We start from the raw sequence: 21945 nt of genomic DNA on the forward strand, positions 1-21945 counted from the left end.
TCGCGCAGTGCACTTCTCATTTCGATTCGAGTATAGAGCACTAGACTAGTGCATAGGGCGTCGCATTTACTGTTCGATTATTTCATTGTTAAACTTGTCGTAAGAGGAACTGCCCGCGGGCTTTCGGTTCTACCACTCCCTCGGATGCCTGATTTTAATATCCCTACAACCTCCTCTTATACTGTCTGATACCCGATGGACCAAATGGATCTGTCAGACAAACGGGCTCGACGAGCATCTGTATTTCGGCGTTTTTTAGGTCAGGCTCGCTTTGGAGACTTGGACCGGTTTCTGTCTGGGTTGGTCGGAATCGTCTGAGGTTGTATACCCTTTCGTCCCTGGGGCATTTTGCGGTACGATCCGTCTGGGCGCGGCAAAGGGGAGTTAGCATGCAAGATTGGCTTCGTAATTCTGTATATAAATCGTCAAGACCACAGAGGTGGAGCCGTCGGACTAGGTATAGTTTTGTCAATATCGACTTGATCACAGATTTGATGCAAGTACTCGTCTTCCCTTGTGTAATTTCAGTGCAAATTAGTGAAAGAAGATATTGAGTTCAGCATGTCAAGCATAGGACGAAGCATCGATATCGTTCTGAAGACTCCGCTTCGTAATTTAGTTCAAGCTACTCGTGTTCATGTAGCGGCAAATTGGTTTCGTGGCTCATCTTTATGGTGCAGGCACGCAAAACGACATTGCAAAAGCGACCAACAAGTGGCCTATGACGTCCTGGAGAGCTAAATTGTTCATCACTTCAGCTACGATTTATCCGCTACGATAGGTACTCAAGAGTCTTGATCAGACTTGCTCAATGCTGCGTGGCCACGTTCTTGATATGCCCTGACTCTGATAGCCGAGCTGAAATTATCAGTGATGTCTAGCGCCCGGATTCTTTGCGCCCGATCTTCCATTCCTCTTACACCTCCAATCACTTAATAGCGTTTGCTGTTTCCATCCCGCGCCATCGTGTGGGCTTAGTATCTGTCGCGTGTCGGTTCCTTTTGTTCTTGTCGGCATTTTTGGGTCTTAGCTAACCGTGCGACGAGACCACGGTTCATCTCTTCTCGATTTGGACCTTCTGTCACTTCACCTCACACTTCCTTTTACTTCCACCATCAACTGTGCGCGCCACACTTGAGGACGCGCAGCGGCCAGCCTGCAACAACGAAGTGTTGCCATTCCTCAAAATAATTTCGCCCTTATCTATCGGCTGCAATTTGCCTGTCATTGCATTTGGTCAATCCACGTTCTATTCTCTTTGCATCACGACTTTCAACGCAACACAATGGCGCCGGCAACACAGGCACCTGTCAAGCGCGCCACCTACGACGGCTCACGCCCTCGTTTTCAGACCCTAGATGCATGGCTGACTGTCTACGGAAATGCTGAGTACGCTATATACAAGCGTGATGCAGCACCTAATGCGTTGAGCTACGAAGAGTGGTCACAATCAGAGCACGTACTTGGCCCGTTTTTGTGGTATACGACCCTGGATGTGTGGGAAGAAGACTCATCGAGCGTAAGACTTATCGTCGCGATTTCCTTGGATAAGAAATGTCTGATGACAATAGGACGAAGAATCTGACGCGGAGGCACCTGCGTTCACTGCGCGTGCTCCACCAAAGGAACAGCCGAAGAAGTTGGTAATAAAGAACGGTCAGAGTAAACGCGGTCCCGGTAAATCCTCACCATCTGTCGCGCGTTCAAAATCAGAGGATGCGGCAGCTGCCGCGAAGCGCAAGAGGAAACCCAAAAAGGCTTATCTTGTAATGGTTCCTGTCTGTGATTGTTTGGGCTCAGCTAACTTTCAATAGTCTGAAGACATTGTCGTGTCAGACGTCAGTGACGTCGAGGAACCCAGTCCCGCTATCGAAGCTCCGTCTTCTGTAGCGAATGTACCAGGCAGTCCTACTAACGGGCGACGGAAGTCGGGTGGGCGGAAGAAGAAGCAGTATTTGGTAGGTTGCGCCGACATGGATTTGCGACCACAGCACTAACACATGTCACCAGTCCGCAGAAATCATCTCGCCCGAAGATGAGGATGAGGATCCCATGATAATGAATAGAACTATCGCCAGTGCATCGACTGCCAACGAGCCTAGTGTGCCCGGTACTTGTGGTATGTTGCACTTTGAGATTGCTTGTGCCCCACCCCACACCGTCACTTTTCTCAATCGCACACGACCACCTATCATCACCCGTTGCACCATCATCAGCTTCTATTATCGTTTGCACAATCAAGACAAGCTGACCGATATCCAGACCAACCTGCTCCGGTCGCAGCGGCGACTTCCGAGACACCTAAAGGAAAGCCTGGAAGGAAACCAAAAAAGAAATCACTTGTACGGAATGTCTCATCCGACTGAGTTTCTGTTCTAACGTTGTCTCAGTCGCAAGCAGTCATATCAAAAGATGATGGTGAAATGGGTGACGTGCCTGTTGATGCCATGACCACGCCAAACAATGCTGCCGCTTCACCCGACGGCCCCGGCTCATCCTCGAGGCGAGGACTGCGCACCCGCACGCCCGCCCAACAACGGCCATATTTCCACAACGCACAGGTTTTTGATGATTTAGTAGCAGAGCCAGAAGTCGAGCCTGAAACACAGCCCTCACCGCCCAAACCCAAACAGAAACTTAGGCTCACCGGCCTGGCTCAGGTTTCATTTCCTGAAGTTCAAGAGGAGAGACTGGCACAGGAAGACGTCGCGATATCAGAGGACAACTATGATGGCGATGAATTAATGCTTGATCCCGAAGAGCTGCGGCCTCCGAGAAAGGCACATTACAAGGGCAAAGGCCGAGCCTGGAAGAAAACTTCGGATGATGAGGACCAGGACTACAAATCACCAGTCAAGGTCAAATCAAGCCAACCGACGCGAACAATCGGGCGAAGAAAGTCCACTCAAACGGCCGAAGATCCGTCTGAGGAGCCTGCAAGCCCAGCGTCTACGAGCTCAGTGCCTGCAAAGCAACAGCGACAAGAAGCTAAGGTGAACAAGAAATTTGAGCCAGTCACGCAGAGCCCAACGCCAAACCCTGGCAAGAGGCCACGCAAGCCACGGAAGATATCACATCTGTCCGAGGAGTTTGTAAGAGATGATTTCGACACTGCCCCGGAGGAGCACAAAGAGTCGGAAATTAAGACAGAGCCTCAGAAGACCCAGTCAATTGAGTCCGCAAGCCCCGCGCAGAGAACACCCAAGAAGAGAGGCCGGCCCAGAAAGTCTGATCAAAGCTCTGCACTGAAGCCTAGGAAAGAGAAGACAACGACCGAGGACCCCGGTTTGGCAGGGAAATTCTCCCAAGCGGTGTCTCCTGCGAGACCAGCCCCAGCACCCAAAAAGACGTTGGCAGCAGCAGATAAAGTAGCGCCCACAACGACCAATGGAGACAAGAACAGCAATCCCGAGCACGAAGAAAGGAACCCAGTCCAAGAGTCCACAACGCCCACCAACTCTCCACGAGCCAATCTCATCAATTTGAGCGCCTCATCGCCACTCCGAAGAAAGACACCTGAAAAGTCCGAGGTCATCTCGCTCTCCGGCTCAGACGGGGACTCCGACAGTGAGCCAGAAGTCATCTCAGAAAAAACCTCAACCCGACGCAGCCTCGCGTCTGAACTGCAGGCTCTGGACGACAGCGGCAAAGCGGTCATGCTGTCTGGTCCTCCCGGCATAGAAGCGCCCAAACCAGCTGCTGCTGCTGAGGAAGCCGAAGTTGTTCAACGGCCTAGTCCGCCGCTGGAGGCTGCTTGAATTGTCACACATGCAATGGGATACGTAGAAGGAGGAGGTTTCCCGGTTTCTGTTACGTTTTATGATATGCTATATTTGTTGGCGTCGCATCGCCTCGGCGCATATGGCGAGAGGGCGGCATTTGTATGGCATTGTGGCTAGGCGGTATATAAGTCCATTCGGCCTCTGGTATGGGGTGTGCATTGTAGGATGGAGATGGCCACATAGAGGAACGCATGTGTATCTGATATTCTGGGCTTCGCGGCGAAGACGATGGTACTGACAAGATGTTTTATTGAGAGAAAATGGCAGTTGGGGACAGATCCTAAACCACATGGACTTCTTGAACCTTCCCTAGGAGATCTTATCCGAAATATAGCAGATGTTCAATTGTGCAACTTTCTATCCCTTGCGGATGTTCGTCAAGCGTCTCCTCGAGCCCTAGATGATTGCGGAAGTTAGTGACATAATAGAATCCATCAAAGAGGATATTCAACGCCGATACAGGTTTCTGAAAATGTAATTGGTCAAGCATATTTGTATCGGTAGACAACCACCTACGGACCTGTATCTCGTCAGAATCTTCGTATGCTTTGTGAAGTTATTGCTCATGCGCAGCGTAGCCGGCGACAACGCGGTCGACTCAAAAAGACAGCTTGCGACATGGGAAAGCAAAGCTCTTGCTATCTTACAGCACATAGGCACCCGACCAACCTCCTAAGTATCTGAAGTCTATCCACACCACCCCGCAGTTTCCTCTCCACCCCTCAAATCCTCAATCCTCTCACCCTAGCAAAGTAATACACGATCCCAAAGGCCAAACCCCCCAAATGCCCCGCATGTCCCACCTTACTATTCGAATCATCCAAATAATACCCATCGTACACCGCATACCCCGCAATTAGCGCCCACAACGGCACTGGGACAATACCATAAATCGCAAACTGCGCCTTGGGATACAAGAACGCCGCTACCGTCCCGACGCCCATCACACTGCCTGAGAATCCCAGCGCACGCTTTTGATAGTTCCGGTTCTTCATCGTCGTGTAAAGCCAACCGATGCTTCCCGCCAGGCCACTCCCAATGACTAGAACGGCGATCTTGCCCGGCGTGAAGCCCGGCGTGGTCGCGAGCATCTGGCCCATGAAGAAGAAGGACAACATGTTGCCCGCGATGTGCATGATGTTCATATGCGAAAAGACCGAGGTGATGGTGGTCCAGTAGCGGCCCTCTTTGAAGAAGCCGGTGGGGGACAGGGTGCAGTTTTGGAGGAAGTGGATGAAGGCCGGGGTGTAGCCCTGCTTGGCCTGCTCTTGGACGTAGGTTGCATAGGCGAAGATGGCGCCGTTGAGGCCCATGAAGGCGTAGATGAGGCGCATGTTGGAGGTGGTGTGGTCTTCTGGGGCATTGTAGGCCTTGTAAGTGCGGTGACGGAGGCCTAGGGTGGTCAGTGGGATGCTAGAGGATGGAGGGACGGGCAGAATCGATGTGTAGTGGAATGCAGTCTTGAAGTTGAAACATAATGGGATTATATGTTGCAATTGGAGCGCAGTGGGATGTCATGCTGTTGCTACAAGTGGCGCGTTTGTCTGGCTCTTGCAACCATCCAATGCGTCCTTGACCGAAAACGATATGAATGAGAACAAGGAATATTCATCAACACAGAAAGTTGAATTGATTACTTACCCAGACGTGTAGCATTTCCGAAGAAGTTGGAGCCTAGCTCTGGCGAGCGAGCTGATCTGGTGGCGCGCAAGGTGGATATGGCGCCGAAGGACGTAGGACGAAGCGTCCGCGTAAGGCGCTGGAAGAGAGACATGATGTTTGTGTCGGCACACCTGTCAATGGCTATTTGCTCGCAATATAGAGCACGAAAGCACGTGCCTTGATGCTCCGCGGTTGTGTAATTGGGGCTATCCATGCATCAGTTCGTCTCTCTCACGCGGGAGGACGTGATATCTTACAGCGATTCTACCGGTTCCTTTTCACCAAGGCACAACTATACACACTCGCGCTTCGATAACGCGCGATCAGACGCGGCAACAGTGTGAAGTTGGCGTTCACGTCAACTCTGCGTCCAATCAGCTACCCGCTACCCGGCCGCACGGATCGTCGCTCGGGCCCTTTTCTTGAGCCTTCCTCTGGTCTCCACCAACACCACACGCACGCCGTGCTTCTTCTCTTACTACCCCCCACATACGTTTTGCGGCCACCTGAACCTTCTCGCTGACACACTTCACTCTGCAGGCCATAGTCTACTGCGCGCTGCTCTCACAGCGAACTGCACCCCGCCGACGCTCACCTTGCCCGTGACGTCCAGCTCGACAGCAAGCGACTGAGCCCCACCACGAGGCCTGGTATACACAAGGAGTCGCCGCCATTCTCAGGCGCTCTGGAACACACACACACCGCACCGCCCTCGCTTCTCTCTCCGGCGTTGCTGCCATCGTGCCTACTGCGCAAACGCGATCCGGATCCCGCCTGGGCACCCCACATAGCCTATTGTACCCGCGCACATCACCCTCGCTGCCGTCGCAAAGTCGACCGCATATAGCTGCCCACTACTCTCACCACATCGACTGTGTGTCGAACAGCACCGCAGCCGGCGGCCTCTCTCCCAATGGCTGACCAAATCACCAACCAACTCGCGGCGACGTCGCTCAAGTCAGTCGATGCCTCCCCATGGGGTTCATGACATGCTAACGCGCTGAACAGCGAACAATCGTCTTCAGCAGGCGCAAACTGGAAAGATGGGCTGAAGATACCCTCCAAAGACACACGAGTGCAGACAGAGGTATGCGCGGCGCTGAGTGCGCGACAGGTCGGCGAGCTTGAGCTTACGCGCTTCACTAGGATGTCACCGCAACAAAAGGCCTCGAGTTTGAGGATTTCTTCATTAAGCGCGAGCTGATGATGGGTATATTCGAAGCGGGGTTCGAGAAGCCCTCACCCATCCAAGAAGAGACCATCCCCGTTGCCCTCACCGGCCGAGATATACTTGCGCGAGCGAAGAACGGCACCGGAAAGACAGCTGCTTTCGTTATACCTACCCTCGAGCGCGTGAACCCGAAGAACCCCAAGACGCAGGCTCTCATCCTCGTCCCCACCCGAGAATTGGCCCTACAGACCTCGCAGGTATGCAAGATGCTGGGAAAGCACCTTGGCATCAATGTCATGGTCTCGACTGGTGGTACTGGCCTAAAGGACGACATCATCCGGTTGTCTGAGCCTGTTCACATCATTGTTGGTACACCCGGTAGGATTTTGGACCTGGCAGGAAAAGGCGTCGCCGACCTGTCCGCTTGCCAAACCTTTGTTATGGACGAGGCTGACAAGCTTCTGTCCCCCGAGTTCACCCCAGTTATAGAACAGCTGCTTGGTTTCCACCCCAAGGACAGGCAGGTCATGCTCTTCAGCGCTACATTCCCTATCGTCGTTAAGAGCTTCAAGGTATGCGCCCGCATAAATCGCATATAGGCGCCCCTTGCTTACTGTTTAGGACAAACATATGAACTCCCCGTACGAGATCAATCTTATGGACGAACTCACCCTGCGCGGTATCACTCAATACTACGCTTTCGTCGAAGAGAAACAGAAGGTCCACTGCCTGAACACGCTATTCAACAAATTGCAAATCAACCAGTCCATCATCTTCTGCAACTCAACCAACCGTGTTGAGTTGCTCGCCAAGAAGATCACCGAGCTTGGATATTCCTGCTTCTATTCTCACGCCCGTATGCTTCAGCACAACCGTAACCGCGTCTTCCATGACTTCCGCAATGGTGTCTGCCGTAACCTAGTCTGCTCTGATTTGCTTACCCGAGGTATCGATATCCAGGCTGTCAACGTTGTCATCAACTTTGATTTCCCGAAGAACGCCGAAACGTACTTGCATCGCATTGGTCGTTCTGGGCGTTTTGGACACTTGGGTCTCGCCATCAACTTGATCAACTGGGAGGACCGCTTTAACCTGTACCGCATTGAGCAGGAGTTGGGCACTGAGATCCAGCCGATTCCCTCGGTTATTGAGAAGAAGCTGTATGTCTACGAGACCCCCGAGACAATTCCTCGCCCCATCTCGAACTCTCAGCACAATGGGCAAGGCCAGGAACAAGACGGCAATGTCGCCCGCAGCAATCAGAATGGGCGCGGCAACTACCGTGGTAACCGTGGTGGCGGTCAATTTCAGGGCCAGCCTCGTGGCGGCGGCGGTCGCGGACTTCCGAACCAGCAGCAGCAGAACCAGAGCCAGCAGCCTCGTCAGAATAACCAGAACGGCCACAACCCGCAGCGTAACGCTCGTCCCCAGCCCGCCGGTCCCGCGTAAGGACGGTGCACGGCGATGAGGGGGGTTGTAGGTTGTCTGAGCAGTTCTCGTTGATGTTTAGTCATTTCTTCTGTCACGATTTCTCTTTGCTCAGGAGCCGGTTTGCGTTATGGGTGCACATTTTTGCTCGTTGTTTTTCCTTTCTCACGACTATATGAGCGGCTGTCGACGAATCGATGCGGGAAACCTGAAGTCATCTTCGGACATCGGATCGAATCACCGGCGCGTACTGGAGTCTGCGATTTCGGGCCGGTCATTTGTATTATATACCTTGGGTCTGTTCCTGGATCTTGGGTGGTTTCTCTTCTGCGGCTGTTGAGCCAGTCTTCTTTGGTGTCCATTTGCGGTCTTGGCGGAGAGTCCAGGCTATGCAATGTTTTTTCTCACTCTCTACAGCATCCTCGCTGGTGGGTAATTGTCAAAAGTCCCTTCACGATAGAGGCACCGACGATTCTCTTTGCACTTTAATGGCCGTCCAGCATCGGAACACCATGCTAGCCACGTCTAGCCACGTCGGACTCCTACGACTCTCTCTCTCCACACCATCATCTGTCTCATCGCGTCCGCCAACCCGAAGATAGCCTCTGGCTTTCATCAGCTTTTTGTCATCACGCGTCTCTCTCTTTCGCCGAATGCTGGCGCAAGCCAGCACGCATCAGATTTCCTGCAGTTCCTCTCCCTCCTCTCTGGACTGCGACCCGGAGCGCTACTCTTCGGCTCTTTTTATTGTTGGTCATCTCTTTTGCCCACGTGGTTTTGGGACCGGATCAGTCTGGGCGCTCACCTGCGGTTACCTCACTATCGCTTCTACACTGTTGAAGATTCCGACAGAAGCACGACAGGGTGACCGCGGCCAGCAGCCTGGTAGAAAGAAAACACAAAATCGTATTCATCAGAAAACATTCAAACCCTTTAAGGCGTGGTTGGGGCTGTGGGCATTTGGAAGGGCGGTTTTACTGCCGGTCTCGTGGCAGGCGTGACTGTCTGTCGTCCGTAGCTCTCAATGCCAATCATCTACCTTAGATGCATCTGTCAACACCGCTGTGACTGTTTCCCTGTGTAAACCCAACCTACGTCATGTGCTATATGGGGGGAATCCACGTGCGTACGATAACGGGAGTGAGAAAGGAAAGCTAACGCGCTAGAGCCGGGCTGCTTCGAGCATCGTGCCAGATCTAGGAGGCTATCAGCTTCGCCACACATGATTAGTGGAAGCGGGGCAAAGCGACAAGAGAGATCGCCGGTGCATAACGTGCGAGTGACAGACTGAGAGAACACCTGGCCTGGGGCTGGAAGTCCGTGGCTCGTACTCTGGATATATTAATAATGCTGGTCGGGGACACATGTGGAGGTCTGAGGTGTGCAGGGGTCAGTGCGGTGCTATCCGCGTTAGGCAATACGCATGGCGAGCTTCGAGTAGGCGCGGCGTACAGGTGAAGGGGAGATGTGACTGCGGCGGCGGCCACGCGGGCTCGTAGGATCCGTCTGCACGGTGGAATAGAGCTGCGGGTGCTCTACGTGTTCCGATCCGGGGTACAGAAGAATTACCATTGCAGGTGAAGGCCCGCAGCCACGGTGTGGAGGGGTCTTGGCAGGGCCCGCGGCCTGCATCCGAGCTCAGCCCAGTGGAAGTAGACACTGTGGTCTTTCGCGCCACGAAACGATACGCATAAAAACCCGCCCGCCGCTCTGCCAGGAATTCTCTCCACCCACCTGCAGAGTTGTAGCTAAACTCGACCCTTCTTTTCTTTAGACTTCAGTTTTCATAGCAGGTATCATGCGTTACAGCATTGTCCTCACTGCCGTCCTGGCCTCGCTGGGTCTGGCTTCCGATGTCCACGAGCTCAAGGAGGACACCCTCCAGGGCTTCGTCGAGGAACACGACCTCTCTCTGATTGAGTGTAAGTCTGCTCGCAGCTTGGGAGGGTACTTTACCCTGTCCAGCACCGAGACACACCTTCCAATTGCATACTAACTTCCCCGCAGTCTTCGCGCCCTGGTGCGGCCACTGCAAGGCGCTTGCGCCCGAGTACGAGTCGGCGGCGACGACGCTCAAGGAGAAGAATATCCCGCTTGCCAAGGTCGACTGCACAGAGGAGCAGGAGCTCTGCAAGAAGTACGGCGTTGAGGGCTACCCCACCCTCAAGGTCTTCCGTGGCGAGGACAACATTGTTCCCTACACCGGCCAGCGCAAGGCCGATGCCATCGTCTCCTACATGACCAAGCAGTCCCTGCCTGCTGTCTCCGATGTCACCAAGGACTCCATCGACGAGTTCAAGACCGCCGACAAGGTTGTCCTCGTCGCCTACTTCGCTGCCGACGACAAGGCCTCCAACGAGACCTTCACCTCCGTCGCCAACGGTCTCCGCGACAACTACCTCTTCGGTGCCACTAACGACGCCGAGCTCGCAAAGGCTGAGGGCGTCAAGCAGCCCGCCCTTGTGCTCTACAAGTCCTTCGACGAGGGCAAGGACACCCACACCGAGGCGTTCGAGAAGGAGGCCATTGAGTCTTTCATCAAGGTTGCGTCGACCCCTCTGGTCGGCGAGGTCGGCCCCGAGACCTACTCCGGCTACATGGCCGCTGGCATTCCCCTCGCCTACATCTTCGGCGTGGATCAGAAGGAGCGCGACACCCTCGCCAAGGAGCTCAAGCCCCTTGCTGAGAAGTACAAGGGCAAGATCAACTTCGCTACCATCGATGCCCAGGCTTTCGGCCAACACGCTGGCAACCTGAACCTCGAGGTCGGCAAGTGGCCCGCCTTCGCCATCCAGAAAACGGACAAGAACCAGAAGTACCCGTACGACCAGACCAAGTCCATCACCGAGAAGGACGTTGGCTCATTCGTCGAGGACTTCATCAACGACAAGATCCAGCCTTCCATCAAGTCTGAACCCATTCCCGAGACTAACGACGGCCCCGTAACCGTTGTCGTCGCCCACGAGTACGAGAAGCTCGTCATCGACAACGAAAAGGACGTCCTCCTCGAGTTCTACGCTCCCTGGTGCGGTCACTGCAAGGCTCTTGCTCCCAAGTACGAGGAGCTTGGTGCCCTCTACTCCTCCCCCGAGCTCCAGAAGCTCGTCACCGTCGCCAAGGTCGACGCCACCGCCAATGACGTTCCCGATGAGATCCAGGGCTTCCCCACCATCAAGCTCTTCCCCGCCGGCAAGAAGGACTCCCCCATCGACTACTCTGGCGCTCGCACCGTCGAGGACCTCGCTGCCTTCATCGAGGAGAACGGTACCCACAAGGTCAAGGTTGCCATCGAGGCCGTCAAGGAGGCCGCCGAGGAGATCCCCGAGGAGATCCCCGAGCAGGCCGCCGCCGCGTCAGAGAAGGCCGCCGACGCCGCTGAGGCTGCGACTGATGCCGCCAAGGACGCTGCCGAGACCGTCGCCGACAAGGCTGAGGGCGTCACCGAGAGCGTCAAGAGCGCTGCATCGGAGGCGACCGAGAGCGCTAAGTCTGCGGCATCTGAGGTGCACGACGAGTTGTAAATTAGGATACCCGATCTGATCTCCCTCTTTTTTCTCTCTGCGTTCTGCCGCCCTGTATCATTGAGTGGGATGGGTTGGATCATGTGCATGGAATGAATGGAACGGATGGAGACCATGAGATAAAAGCGACATGATACAGAGGCTTTTTCTATGAACTGAATGATATGGCATTTTCTCTTTCTTGGATGCGTCTTTGGGCCATCAATGGGTAGGCTGGCGAACAGATAGTTAATGGAGTTTTGGGTTTGTGTGTTCATCTATGTGTCTTTCGAATTTTGCGGTCCAGTACCTGACTTGATAGCTACCCTGAAGAACTCCCCAGAGATTCATGGTTAGTTGTTCTCATCCACCTACCTTGCTTCTGACGCTTTGCATTACATCAACAGCACCGCCTCGCTGCCTTGTACAACTGCAGCAATGCTTGGCGCCTCCGAGGTTGAACGGTCCTCATTTAGCACGATGAGGATGTGGCGCAGCGGTTGCAAAGGCTCAGGCGTGCTGCACTGGGGGCCGGAAGTTCCTTCTAGGCGTGGACGGCCGCCAGCATCTAACAGCGAGGGATTTCGCATTAAACTCTTGCGATATTTCATTCCTTAGCATTTCTATTAAAAGGCTAAGTTGCAAGTTTTCGTGGCGAGCCCCAAGCCTCAGCCTCGTACCGCCAGAGTCTATCTGAGATCCTCTCAGCGCCCAAACACACCACATCTCCACGCCGCATCACACACCTAGCCCAAACCCCGCAACAATGGTCATTGTCACAATCAACAACTACGACGCGCCCGCGCAACCACACCACCCCTTCTCCCGCCAATGCCCCAACTTTCGCCTCCCCTGGTCCACCATGGCCTCCTCGTACGACCTCACTATCCCCTCCCGCAGCGAAAAAGCGCGCCGCCTCTCCTTCATCCTCGTCCAAGCGCTGAAAGCCGCCTACCTTGTCTTTACCTCCAGTTTGCCCACGTCTCCCCTCGACATGCCCTATCTGCTCGCCAGCATCCTATTTTTCTTCTTCGTGGCGTGGAATCTGCACCTGATTGTGAGCATGAAAGGCGAGAGGGTGCTATTTGGGAGGAGCTTTGGGCGGAAGTGGTTCGATGGGTTTTTGATGGGGTGTGTGGGTGCTTATGCGTGCGTGTTGGTGGGGAGGGTGGTGGGTGGGTGGAGCACGGGCATGGCGTGGTTGGTGCTTGATTTGGCGATTTTTGGGGTTTCGTGGGTGAGTACATGGGAGGAAGGGGGAGTGATTTTGGGGTGATGGGGTGGAGGGGGTGGATGGGATTGAGGGAGAGGGGCGTTGTGGGGAGAGCTTACGGTGCTGCTTTGAAGTCTAACGTTGCATTCTACAAGGACAGAATATGGGTGCCGCGTTTCGCTACCAGCCCAACACTATGCTGCAGACATTGCCTCATTGTCCTGACTAGTGCTGCTCGCATCGGGCTGATCCGTGAAGCTGTCCGAGCTCAACCATGCTCTACCATAAAACAGAAATACAACACCCAATACCTGATCCACCGGACACCTCTCAAGTTACCCCAGGAGTGCCTCTAGCACCCAATACTCCACTTGTTGCACCCACCCACATGCTCATCCTCCGGATTCGGCAGCTTATACAACTCCCCATTCTCACACTGCTCCAGCACGCTCGCAAGCTCAGAGTGGCTCCCAATCCACGCAAGTTGCTTTTCATCAAAGGACTCGCATCTCCTCTTCACCACGCCACCCTCCGTGTAGTCTTGGGGGGCGTAGTGGGACGCGCCGTAGTACACTGCCATGGAGGCAGTGGGTTTGCTGGGCGCGTTGAGCGCCGGCGTAGGTTTCGGCTCCGCTTCTTTCTCCACGCCAAAGATGTGCGCGTTGAAGAGTGTTGTGGGCTTGACGCCGGTGGAAGTGACTGCGTCTTTGGAGGCGATTGCCTCGTTTGCTTCCGTCAAGGCGGTATCTTCCGCTTGAAACGGGGTCGGCGTGGTGAGGACGGAGTCGGCGGATGCTGTAGATGTGAAGATGTTTGTGTCGAAGAGTGTGGTAAATTTGGTCGCGTTGGAGGTGGTGGGGTTGGAGCGGAAGATGGGCAAGGCGAAGGTAAAAGTTCCCATGAGGAGGGCGAGGGTTACGGAGATGGTCGTCATTTCCAAGATTTCAGAGAGTTTATGTGTTAATTTAGGGCTCGATGTATTGGGCTTTACGCGTAGCTGCGTGCCGAAGTGCGATGTTTGAGAAGTTGGCTTTGGTAGTGTGGCCTGGTATGACTTGGAGCATGTGGAAGCCGTGATGAAAGGACCAGCAGAGGCAGCGAAGGGAAGGCGCTTTTTATGCGCATCCGAAGAATGCTATTTTTCATGACCTACCTACCTTGAACGGCTTTGTGATTCACACTATAGACGGTCCCAACACTTTGAGTTGACCCACGATACGTATTGGCTGAGCTGGATCAACCAGAATCACACTTCCAGATGTTTCATGGGACACATGTTTCGACTTCTCTACTCAGCCCGGCTAACCTTAGTGTTGTAGTGTACATGGTCGCGCGTTCGCACTTGTGGCCCGCTTTCCAGATCTTCGCTCTGTATCTCTATGGTCCGTGTGACGACGACACTCAGCGCGCCATCACTCATGCCCTTCTTGTGCCCGGGACTTTTCGTGAACCACACAGCATGATCCCGATCTCGGCCGTCAGCATCATTGCCTTCCCCATCAGCGCTGTCGCTCAGCTTCGTGAAACCGCCGCTGCTACCTGATTTGAAAGTCTCCATATGTATGTCTTTTTGCTGTGCTTGATTTGTCTTGTGCAAGGAGGTTTTGTTGAGTGCTGACTTGGTGTGTGTGAGTACCGAACCGAGGTGCAAAGCCTTAGCTACCATGCGGAAGAGCGGCTTGAATGATAGAGCGCAGGCGGCAAGGAGGTAGAATCCTGGCTCGATGATAGTCCAATTGATCAATGGCACGTTCGTAACTGGTCCGTTAGCAGAGTTACAATGTAGTTGTTGGGCGACTCTTACAGGTGATATCGTCCAAGATATTCGTCTTGGCGAAGACCACTGTCCGAACGACGGAGGCTATGATGCCGCTGTGCAAATTTAGCAGCGTCGACAGATTACCGGCTGTGGTCCTTACACGCTTCCGGTTAGGAAGATCAGCATCAAGCCGGTTTTTCTTACAGTTGAAATCTTCAGATCCAGCACAGTACGTATGGGTAGGAAAACTACACCAGATCGGTCACGATATTCGGGACGCTGCTACTGTAAGCAAAAGCTACAGTATCGAAGCAGCGTCCTCCTGGTATCGATTTATCCCAGCTGTAAGCGAACGGAGTACACTGCACACAAGTCGCTACGAAGAACGAAATGAATGTGGCGATGATAACCCCGAAAAGTCCCCATGCGACCCCACGCTCCAGCTTGTTCGTAAAGACCCGAAGGTAGAGGATGACCACGACCAGTTTCGGGAAAGCTACAGCGGCTGGATGGAGAAACTCGTTGACGATGATGCCTTTAAAGTGCTTTGTGAAGCTATCAGGATCTCTCTGAATATTGAACGCGAGATGCCGGCCCGTTCCAGCTTCCTTCACCATGACTATTTGAACTTCAGCGAACACTTTTGGATCTAGCGAAATCTTCTTACTTACGAATGCCGACAACACATAGTCCCACTTCTGCCAGTAATGCGAATGGTATAATAACATCCTCTGCGCCGGAATGAGTCGAAGTGAGGTAGCGCGCATAGTAGCGAAGCCCGACAAAAACCGTACACAGAATGATCATTAATGATGCCGTCGCAATGATCGTGGGACCGTGGCCCTCGTTCAGATACTGTGGTGAGTACTGCGCTGCCGGTGCGCTCATCGTAACGTAAAAGGCTACTGGAGTCTATAGGTCCGATTAACTTCCAGAGTCTGGCTTCCAGAGCCGTATGGGGAATAGCAAAACGAGTGTATGTGCGACATGAGGGCAAGTCATCCTCCACATATGGGTGCCTGGGAATTCACGCAAGGTACATCCTGCTGTTGATAGCATTGTGTGGCGTGGGCTTGAGGTGCTTTCCCGATAGGGAAGACAATGTGATGCTGGCAGGGGTCCTACCGCGGGGACGCAGAGGACTAGGGCCGTCGAAGGTGAAACGGACAGTACCCAGCGAGGATATCCCCGAAGCGGTGGTGCTGTAACTGCTCTAGTATCACATCAACTTCTGAAGGAGCCATATAAAGACAGCTCCTAGTCATATTCAAGCTTGCGCGTTCATCTGTACGCTTGCTTGCCCATCAATTTCTCCGTGCTCTTGTACGACATGGTGGAAGCTTTAGAGTTAGGTTTGCCCAGTCTTGTAATCGTGTATGCAACCAATGAAGGACTAGGAATAAAGCAACGTACGACCTGATTTGACCTGATTCGACGTCCTGCACCAGTCTACGTATGTTAGTGGAGCCATCTCTGACGGCTGACGTGCTTGGCCTACGGGCTACGCTCTACCGTCTCGAGTCATTCTGAATCGAGTAGTCGTCGCATCGAAGCAAGAACACGGATTCAGAAGTCTTCTAGAAGCGGCGTCTTCCACGTATAGAGGGCGGTCTCTGGGATATACCAAGAACAATGTGAGACGTTTACTGCGACCCTCGGTACTCGGGTAGCCTGCATGAACTGATGGGGCTGGGTCCACCATCTGAGCTCGATCACTGGTCGATTCAATGTGCGCAGGTGAGCGCGTATGCAGTCGACGAGACTTCGAACATGGCACTACATCGAAGTACCGGCCTGGGCTGTTGGTGGGCCAAACAGCATCACATTGACAGAGGTACCGGCCAGCTCATGACGATAGACTTGGCGACCGTTACTTTGCAGGCCTGCACACACTGAAGATGCGCATCGCGGGTACGTAACGCGCTGTCCTGGTTTGAGTCGTGGGTACATTCTACGCGCCAGGCTTAGTGACAAAACATCGACCCATGGCAATGGTCATGCACATCTCTCCCGCGGAAGTTGACAGGGCTGGATCGGCCGCGTGAACAAAGATAAAGTGGGAATTTGAGACAGACCGTGTTGGAAAGCGCGTCTGAAGTGAGATGAGATCTTGTGCACAGGCCATGAAGCAAAAAGGGAAAAGCGCGAGGGATGACAGGGCGACTACACTTCGTCATCCAAAACACCCTAGATCTTTATCGAGATCACTCATCCGAAGAAGGGAAATCATCACCGCTGATAGGAAAGGTAGCGACTGCCTTTTGAAACTTTAGAATTCACCCAACGGAGCCTGTCCGTGACCTATGCCAGAAAGAACCTCGAAGCCGAAGAGACGAAATACCATTCGGGCATCGGAACGCTAGACTCAGACTTGATCCGACCGAAAAGTACACTTCAAAGAACCCATTGTGTCCAATACCCGCATCCGCCATCTGATGAGCTGGCAACCGTGAGCTAGTCAACCCTGATACTAAAGTTCCAAGAGCCAGATACGGACTGCCCGTACGGCAACTTCAAAATGAGACGAAGTCGCAAGCCTCGCACTGTGAGAGAAGACTATGTCTCTTGTGCGGCGTATCTGGTACCATTACCGTTCCCGACTCCGCCGCGCTTAACCACGATTTTCGCCAAACCATGCTCTGCAGGCCCACCATGGCTGGGAGATCACTAAACTCTGGGTCCTACATGCCCATGACCTTGGAAGTCTGTGCGTTTACCAGTTCCATTCCAACGGAAAGACTGCCTGCATATCTACTAGGGCTTGTCGGGGCCATACCTTCGCTAATACCTCGCCGTTCAGCTCGTAGTAGTCGGACACCCACTCGTTCACCTCTGATTCTTCGAGAGCACCCTCACACAGGATAGCGGCTGCTTCCTCGAAGAGCCCTTGCGAAATCGAATTGTAGTGGTCATTCTTGGCGGTGAGTGCGCTATTGAGGACAGCATCCGAGAATGCCTCATCAAGCATCTTCTCGCCGACTGCGTAGAGTTCCGCGGCAAAGATCAGAACTTTTTCGGGGGGGTTGATATCCGGAATCAGATTCATCCTGTTCTCGGAGTGCCAGAGGATCGCCCTTGTAGTAGAGCCAGCGCTCTGGTTAGCCAGGTTCGTCACTCTCTTGATATGCGAAAGCAGTACTCTTGGAGTGAATCATAGCTCAAGCGATCCTTTAGCACGTCCCAGGGCCCATTATGTGGGACAGTCACTTCACCATTAGGCGCCGTTGCCCCATTCCAGCCTCTTCTTGACCGAAGTATCGAAACCATCTACGCTAAGATTCCACCTGAACATCTTCGACCCTACGAGGGACCAGAATTCGCAAACTTTCATGCTGATCTCTTGCTGACTCAACCGGTGCAGCCCCTCTATTGACCGTTCATCACAAGTAACCATCTATGCTACACTTATGGATATGGCATGTGATGCCGGCCCGAAGCCTATGTGTTTTGCGAGAAATCCATGGACCTGAAGTCCAGGGATGTTGTACTCAACTGTATGGTGATAGAAGCGAAGAGGCACAGTTATCCTTCTGGAGATCAGATAAACGTTTTCTTCGTTGGCACTGTGACCGGCTCGCCCGCATGACGACTTGTTGTGGAAATGTCCGTGTACAGAGGTCGTATGAGCATGGCATACGCGATTGCCACACTAACTTAGGAGGCGGTCAGGGAGGCCTTGTTAGTGGTAATTCTCGATCGTGGGCCCCCAGAACAAGGTCAAGGTGGCAGCTTTGCATCACGGATTTGGGTCATCGCCAATGGGTACCCGTGAGCTCAAGGAGGTAAAGGAGAATACGACACTCGCGCATGACCGAATTGTGTCTTCGATTTCTTCACACTGATCCTCTTTCCTCGTCAGTATTTCACTGGGCGCATCTTGGATAGCAGATATCATCAAGCAATGCAACACGGCTGGATACTCTCCGCTCCCTGTTCAAAACATCTCCTCAAACATTTTCGTCCCCTCAATCTCTGGCACCCACCCTCTCCTCCCTTTACACCAAAGCTCCATCGCAGGCTTCCACTCCCTCCCCATTTCCCTCTCCAAAGCCCCACTACACACCACTACAAATCCCTCCATCTTCTCATTCCGTGTGAACAGCGGACTCCCACAGTCGCCGCAGAATTGCCTTTGCAGCACGGCCCCACTATCTGTGTTGGTGTCGATGTATGTTTTGAGGGTGGAGGAGGGTTGGGATTTGATTTGTAACTGGTCCGCGGCGTAGAACGAATTTGCCATGAAGCCGACCCCGGAAGCGTGACCGCAATTTGAGCAGTGGCAGAGGACGGTGTTGAGGGGGGCGCCGGTGAGGGTAAAAATAATGGCGCGGCAGAGGCAGGAGCCGTATGCTTCGATAGTGGTATCTGCGGCTGCTGGTGCTTGGATGCTTTCCGAGACTTCCGAATCAGGTTTTGTTTCCGGAGTGGAAGACATAGTGTCGAAAGAAGAGAGGTGTTAACGAGGGATTGAGAAAGAAAGCTCTACAAAGACTGGCTGTTATATACTCAGATACCCACACGGCAACCCCCACCACCACATTCGCAACTAGCGTACGCTTACGCTTTTACCCCAGCAATATACTCATCCTACCCGAGAATCCTCGGCCACACCCACCTCCCCCAAGCCCTCACGGCACGCCCCTCCCCGCGCGCGTCGCCTTCGCTAGCTCGCTCTGCGCCCGATCCTCCGCATACCGCTGGTAGATAGGCAGATAGTGCTCGCGCTCGCTCAGTGTCTCAATCACGCTCTTCCGCTTATGGATCGCCTCACTCCACGTGCGCCAGCGTTCCCATGTGGTTTCGTCATCTCCTCCCTTCCCCTTCTCCGGAATCCCCAGTCCGCCTTTGAAGTGGTCGAAAACCCAGAGCCGGACTGCCCAAGGCGCGAGAATCACGTCGATGGCCCCGAACTCTTTGCCGTTGAAGTACGGCCCTTCGCTATCCATCTCCTTCGTGAATTCCTTTAGGAAGCCCAAGAACTCCTCCCTCTTCTCTTGCAACCCATCCTCCCCCTGATGCTGCAAAAACCGATGATACCCAGGAATAATCCTACTCGTCACAAAATCCGTCCAAATCCTTGTTCTCGCGCGCTGATACGGGTCCTTGGGCTGTAAGTGCGGCGTGTGATCCGGAAACGCTTCCTCGAGGAACTCGACGAGCACCTGAAATGAGATTACAAAGTCAGTGTGAGATGAAACAGGATGGTACATGTCTCAGCTGAAAGGCACAGCCAAGAGACATTGACTGTGTACTCGGTGGGTTACGCACTGTGCTCTCATACAGCGGCTTGTTGTCGTACTCCAATGTGGGGACTAGGCCGCGCGGGTTGAGGTCGAGCAGCGACTTGGGCTTGTGGTAGGGGTTTACTTCAATGTATTGGTACTGGATGTGCTTTTCTTCGAGGGCAATCCAGACGCGTTGAACGAAGGGGCAGAACCAGCCCGAGTAGAGCTTGAGGGAGTGTTCGGGCTCGTGGGCCTGGTGGTCTTAGTGAGAACAATTTGTTGTCTTGGGGTCCAGATGATGCTGTATTTACCTTCACAGTGCGCGCGGCTGGCCCCGTAGCCTCTGGATGAAGGTCTGCGTCTGGATGGGCTTTGGCCATGATTGTGTGTGTGTGGGTTCAAATTGTGTGAGAGAGAGAAGTGCTGAAGAGCGAAAATGGCCCTCAGGGAGACTATAACATCATGAGCCTCTCACATCATTTACGAAATGAGCACGCGATAGTGGGGTAGTGAATAACTTCGACGTCGACATCGCGTAGGTTGCGTTACGTCGTGACGTATGCGGGGGAATGATTGACCCTCGCGCCACAGCTCCACTCATACTATTTTCCGACCGCTATGCAGTAGTGGCGTCTGTACAGCCTCATGGAGCCCTGAAGCATCTCGAACCACGTGAAGACCGCAAGCTGCCGTTTGAGTTTCACCAGGTGGCATTACGGCTGTAGCTTCCTCGTTGGGCGATCTAGGTGAGCCCAAAACGCCGAGTAGCCGATTCACCGATGCCAGCACACCATGTTGCACGAATACGAGCAAGATAAAACACGGTGCAGCTGTTCCCAATGGGGAGTCAACAAATCCATATTACATGAGGTGAAGCGGTGTTTTTCCGCACAAGAGCGACGAAGCTATCGGCAGTCCGCCAGGATAAGGATCGCGGCTGCCAAATTGTTTACTATAGAGGCTGATTGCGATTGATCCCCATCGTATAAGCCCACATCTTTTTGTTGAAGAATTGCGACCTTCCGATATCTTCATTCGATCCTTGAACCCCTCCTAAAATGCGCGCCCTCATCCGAACTGGCGACAAGTCTCCCGAAACCCTCACGCTGGATCCAAATCACCCCGAGCCCACACCCAACGACCACCCAGAATGCTACATCATCCGGACCAAAGCGTGCGCCCTGACCCGTGAAGAGCTCACATGGGCCGAGCCAAAAGGTCCCGACGCTCCAGTTCCTGGTTTAGATCTCGCAGGTGAAATCATCTCCGCCCCGCAAAGCCAAGGCGAACACAAGTTCAAGCCAGGAGATGAGGTCTATGCGCTCACGACATTTACCTGGAAGGGCAACGCTCGAGACATAACTGTTGCTCACGAGACCGAGCTCGCGTTGAAACCGGAGGGTCTTGGCTGGGAGGAGACGGCGAGCGTGCCGTTGAGCGCATTAAGTGCGTACCAAGGCCTATTCGTACACGGTGCGCTGAAGCCACCGAAAGAAGGAAAGAACACAGGGAAGCGTGTTCTGATCACAGCGGCGTCCGGTGGCGTTGGGCTCTGGGGGGTTCAACTTGCGCACCAGGCAGGCGCAGACGTTGTTGGTACATGTGGAACATCCAACGTCGACTTCGTGAAGAGCCTGGGAGTGGATACTGTCCTAGACTACAGAAAGGTGGATCTACTTGAGTGGGTCAGCGTGGACCGGGCGGCCCGTGGATTCGATGTTGTTCTCGACTGCATCGGTGGAGTAACTTTAACAGACGCTTGGAAGTGTGCAAGAGAGGGAGCGAAGGTTGTCAGTGTCGCGGAGCCACCAAATCCGAAGAGACCAGAAGATGGAGTGGCCGAAGGAGTGCTGGGCGTCTGGTTCATCGTAGAGCCCAATGGAGCTCAGTTGGCAGAGGTGACGGACCTGCTAGAGCAAAAGAAGTGCCAAGCGGTTGTGGATAGTGTCTATGAGCTTGCTCAATTCGAAGAGGCTTTCAAGAAGCTTGAAGAAGGTCACGCGAAGGGCAAGATAATCTTGAAAGTCGGCGCGTAAATTGTCTACCACACATGCGCATGAGCGCAACATTATTTGTTGAATAAGCATCTTGGATCATTGTGCGCGGGAACCTATGTACATTGGGATCTTAGGTGTGGTCATTTTAATATTACCATTTGGAAGCAACATTTCTGTTGCATACGATGTGTATGCAAGAGGTCGAAAA

The 21945-nt window shown here is 53.5% G+C and overlaps 10 protein-coding genes across 10 annotated transcripts; 6 read left to right on the forward strand and 4 right to left on the reverse strand.

Annotated features, from left to right (window-relative positions):
• The first annotated feature begins 1160 nt into the window (after window positions 1-1160).
• On the forward strand, window positions 1161-2076 carry CC84DRAFT_897956 (uncharacterized protein). Its single transcript, XM_018187834.1, has 4 exons — window positions 1161-1519; window positions 1572-1677; window positions 1815-1958; window positions 2011-2076. Exons 1-3 carry the CDS (start codon window positions 1286-1288, stop codon window positions 1817-1819), a joined length of 345 nt encoding a protein of 114 aa, XP_018032938.1. The 5' UTR covers window positions 1161-1285; the 3' UTR covers window positions 1820-1958; window positions 2011-2076.
• CC84DRAFT_897957 (uncharacterized protein) lies at window positions 2077-3793 on the forward strand. The gene is made up of 2 exons (XM_018187835.1): window positions 2077-2119; window positions 2263-3793. The coding sequence occupies exon 2, from the start codon at window positions 2424-2426 to the stop codon at window positions 3756-3758; it is 1335 nt and encodes a 444-aa protein (XP_018032939.1). The 5' UTR covers window positions 2077-2119; window positions 2263-2423; the 3' UTR covers window positions 3759-3793.
• Window positions 3794-4278: 485 nt separating this feature from the next.
• Window positions 4279-5792, reverse strand: CC84DRAFT_1150497 (rhomboid-domain-containing protein). The gene is made up of 3 exons (XM_018176708.1): window positions 5702-5792; window positions 5424-5650; window positions 4279-5175 (listed from the first exon to the last, which is right to left on the reverse strand). Exons 2-3 carry the CDS (start codon window positions 5554-5556, stop codon window positions 4505-4507), a joined length of 804 nt encoding a protein of 267 aa, XP_018032940.1. The 5' UTR covers window positions 5557-5650; window positions 5702-5792; the 3' UTR covers window positions 4279-4504.
• Window positions 5793-6217: 425 nt separating this feature from the next.
• CC84DRAFT_897986 (DEAD-domain-containing protein) lies at window positions 6218-8118 on the forward strand. The gene is made up of 4 exons (XM_018187836.1): window positions 6218-6401; window positions 6453-6531; window positions 6591-7187; window positions 7237-8118. The coding sequence occupies exons 1-4, from the start codon at window positions 6358-6360 to the stop codon at window positions 8062-8064; spliced, it is 1548 nt and encodes a 515-aa protein (XP_018032941.1). The 5' UTR covers window positions 6218-6357; the 3' UTR covers window positions 8065-8118.
• Window positions 8119-9655: 1537 nt separating this feature from the next.
• Window positions 9656-11888, forward strand: CC84DRAFT_1124344 (protein disulfide-isomerase). The gene is made up of 2 exons (XM_018175687.1): window positions 9656-9965; window positions 10051-11888. The coding sequence occupies exons 1-2, from the start codon at window positions 9842-9844 to the stop codon at window positions 11562-11564; spliced, it is 1638 nt and encodes a 545-aa protein (XP_018032942.1). The 5' UTR covers window positions 9656-9841; the 3' UTR covers window positions 11565-11888.
• Window positions 11889-12163: 275 nt separating this feature from the next.
• On the forward strand, window positions 12164-13720 carry CC84DRAFT_1207475 (uncharacterized protein; the record flags this gene model as incomplete). The annotated part of the gene is made up of 2 exons (XM_018182104.1): window positions 12164-12718; window positions 13050-13720. The coding sequence occupies exons 1-2, from the start codon at window positions 12310-12312 to the stop codon at window positions 13718-13720; spliced, it is 1080 nt and encodes a 359-aa protein (XP_018032943.1). The 5' UTR covers window positions 12164-12309.
• Window positions 13721-14044: 324 nt separating this feature from the next.
• CC84DRAFT_1207476 (uncharacterized protein) lies at window positions 14045-15403 on the reverse strand (the record flags this gene model as incomplete). The annotated part of the gene is made up of 5 exons (XM_018182105.1): window positions 14045-14514; window positions 14561-14628; window positions 14676-14728; window positions 14770-15134; window positions 15187-15403. 5 exons carry the CDS (start codon window positions 15401-15403, stop codon window positions 14045-14047), a joined length of 1173 nt encoding a protein of 390 aa, XP_018032944.1.
• Window positions 15404-18449: 3046 nt separating this feature from the next.
• On the reverse strand, window positions 18450-18950 carry CC84DRAFT_1261312 (uncharacterized protein; the record flags this gene model as incomplete). The annotated part of the gene is made up of 1 exon (XM_018185055.1): window positions 18450-18950. The coding sequence occupies one exon, from the start codon at window positions 18948-18950 to the stop codon at window positions 18450-18452; it is 501 nt and encodes a 166-aa protein (XP_018032945.1).
• A 31-nt stretch (window positions 18951-18981) lies between these two features.
• On the reverse strand, window positions 18982-20438 carry CC84DRAFT_1166417 (glutathione transferase omega-1). The gene is made up of 3 exons (XM_018178958.1): window positions 20052-20438; window positions 19784-19993; window positions 18982-19677 (listed from the first exon to the last, which is right to left on the reverse strand). Exons 1-3 carry the CDS (start codon window positions 20118-20120, stop codon window positions 19144-19146), a joined length of 813 nt encoding a protein of 270 aa, XP_018032946.1. The 5' UTR covers window positions 20121-20438; the 3' UTR covers window positions 18982-19143.
• Window positions 20439-20607: 169 nt separating this feature from the next.
• CC84DRAFT_1166419 (alcohol dehydrogenase) lies at window positions 20608-21877 on the forward strand. Its single transcript, XM_018178959.1, has one exon. The coding sequence runs from the start codon at window positions 20799-20801 to the stop codon at window positions 21774-21776; it is 978 nt and encodes a 325-aa protein (XP_018032947.1). The 5' UTR covers window positions 20608-20798; the 3' UTR covers window positions 21777-21877.
• The last annotated feature ends 68 nt before the right edge of the window (window positions 21878-21945 follow it).

Source organism: Paraphaeosphaeria sporulosa (assembly GCF_001642045.1).
Source record: "Paraphaeosphaeria sporulosa strain AP3s5-JAC2a unplaced genomic scaffold CC84scaffold_8, whole genome shotgun sequence".
Classification (NCBI taxonomy): Eukaryota; Fungi; Ascomycota; class Dothideomycetes; order Pleosporales; family Didymosphaeriaceae; genus Paraphaeosphaeria; species Paraphaeosphaeria sporulosa.

What these genes read in the sequence shown, in the direction of transcription:
- CC84DRAFT_897986 (XM_018187836.1), top strand. Translation starts at nt 6,358, where the DNA reads ATGGCTGACCAAATCACCAACCAACTCGCGGCGACGTCGCTCAA. An exon ending in CTCGCGGCGACGTCGCTCAA is followed by an intron (nt 6,402 to 6,452) that starts GTCAGTCGATGC and finishes CGCGCTGAACAG; the next exon opens with CGAACAATCGTCTTCAGCAG. An exon ending in ACACACGAGTGCAGACAGAG is followed by an intron (nt 6,532 to 6,590) that starts GTATGCGCGGCG and finishes GCGCTTCACTAG; the next exon opens with GATGTCACCGCAACAAAAGG.
- CC84DRAFT_897956 (XM_018187834.1), top strand. Translation starts at nt 1,286, where the DNA reads ATGGCGCCGGCAACACAGGCACCTGTCAAGCGCGCCACCTACGACGGC. An exon ending in GGGAAGAAGACTCATCGAGC is followed by an intron (nt 1,520 to 1,571) that starts GTAAGACTTATC and finishes TGATGACAATAG; the next exon opens with GACGAAGAATCTGACGCGGA.
- CC84DRAFT_1124344 (XM_018175687.1), top strand. Translation starts at nt 9,842, where the DNA reads ATGCGTTACAGCATTGTCCTCACTGCCGTCCTGGCCTCGCTGGGTCTG. An exon ending in CGACCTCTCTCTGATTGAGT is followed by an intron (nt 9,966 to 10,050) that starts GTAAGTCTGCTC and finishes ACTTCCCCGCAG; the next exon opens with TCTTCGCGCCCTGGTGCGGC.
- CC84DRAFT_1166417 (XM_018178958.1), bottom strand. Translation starts at nt 20,120, where the DNA reads ATGGCCAAAGCCCATCCAGACGCAGACCTTCATCCAGAGGCTACGGGG. An exon ending in CAGCCGCGCGCACTGTGAAG is followed by an intron (nt 19,994 to 20,051) that starts GTAAATACAGCA and finishes TAAGACCACCAG; the next exon opens with GCCCACGAGCCCGAACACTC. An exon ending in AGCCGCTGTATGAGAGCACA is followed by an intron (nt 19,678 to 19,783) that starts GTGCGTAACCCA and finishes ATCTCATTTCAG; the next exon opens with GTGCTCGTCGAGTTCCTCGA.
- CC84DRAFT_1166419 (XM_018178959.1), top strand. Translation starts at nt 20,799, where the DNA reads ATGCGCGCCCTCATCCGAACTGGCGACAAGTCTCCCGAAACCCTCACG.
- CC84DRAFT_1150497 (XM_018176708.1), bottom strand. Translation starts at nt 5,556, where the DNA reads ATGTCTCTCTTCCAGCGCCTTACGCGGACGCTTCGTCCTACGTCCTTC. An exon ending in CGGAAATGCTACACGTCTGG is followed by an intron (nt 5,176 to 5,423) that starts GTAAGTAATCAA and finishes TGACCACCCTAG; the next exon opens with GCCTCCGTCACCGCACTTAC.
- CC84DRAFT_897957 (XM_018187835.1), top strand. Translation starts at nt 2,424, where the DNA reads ATGGGTGACGTGCCTGTTGATGCCATGACCACGCCAAACAATGCTGCC.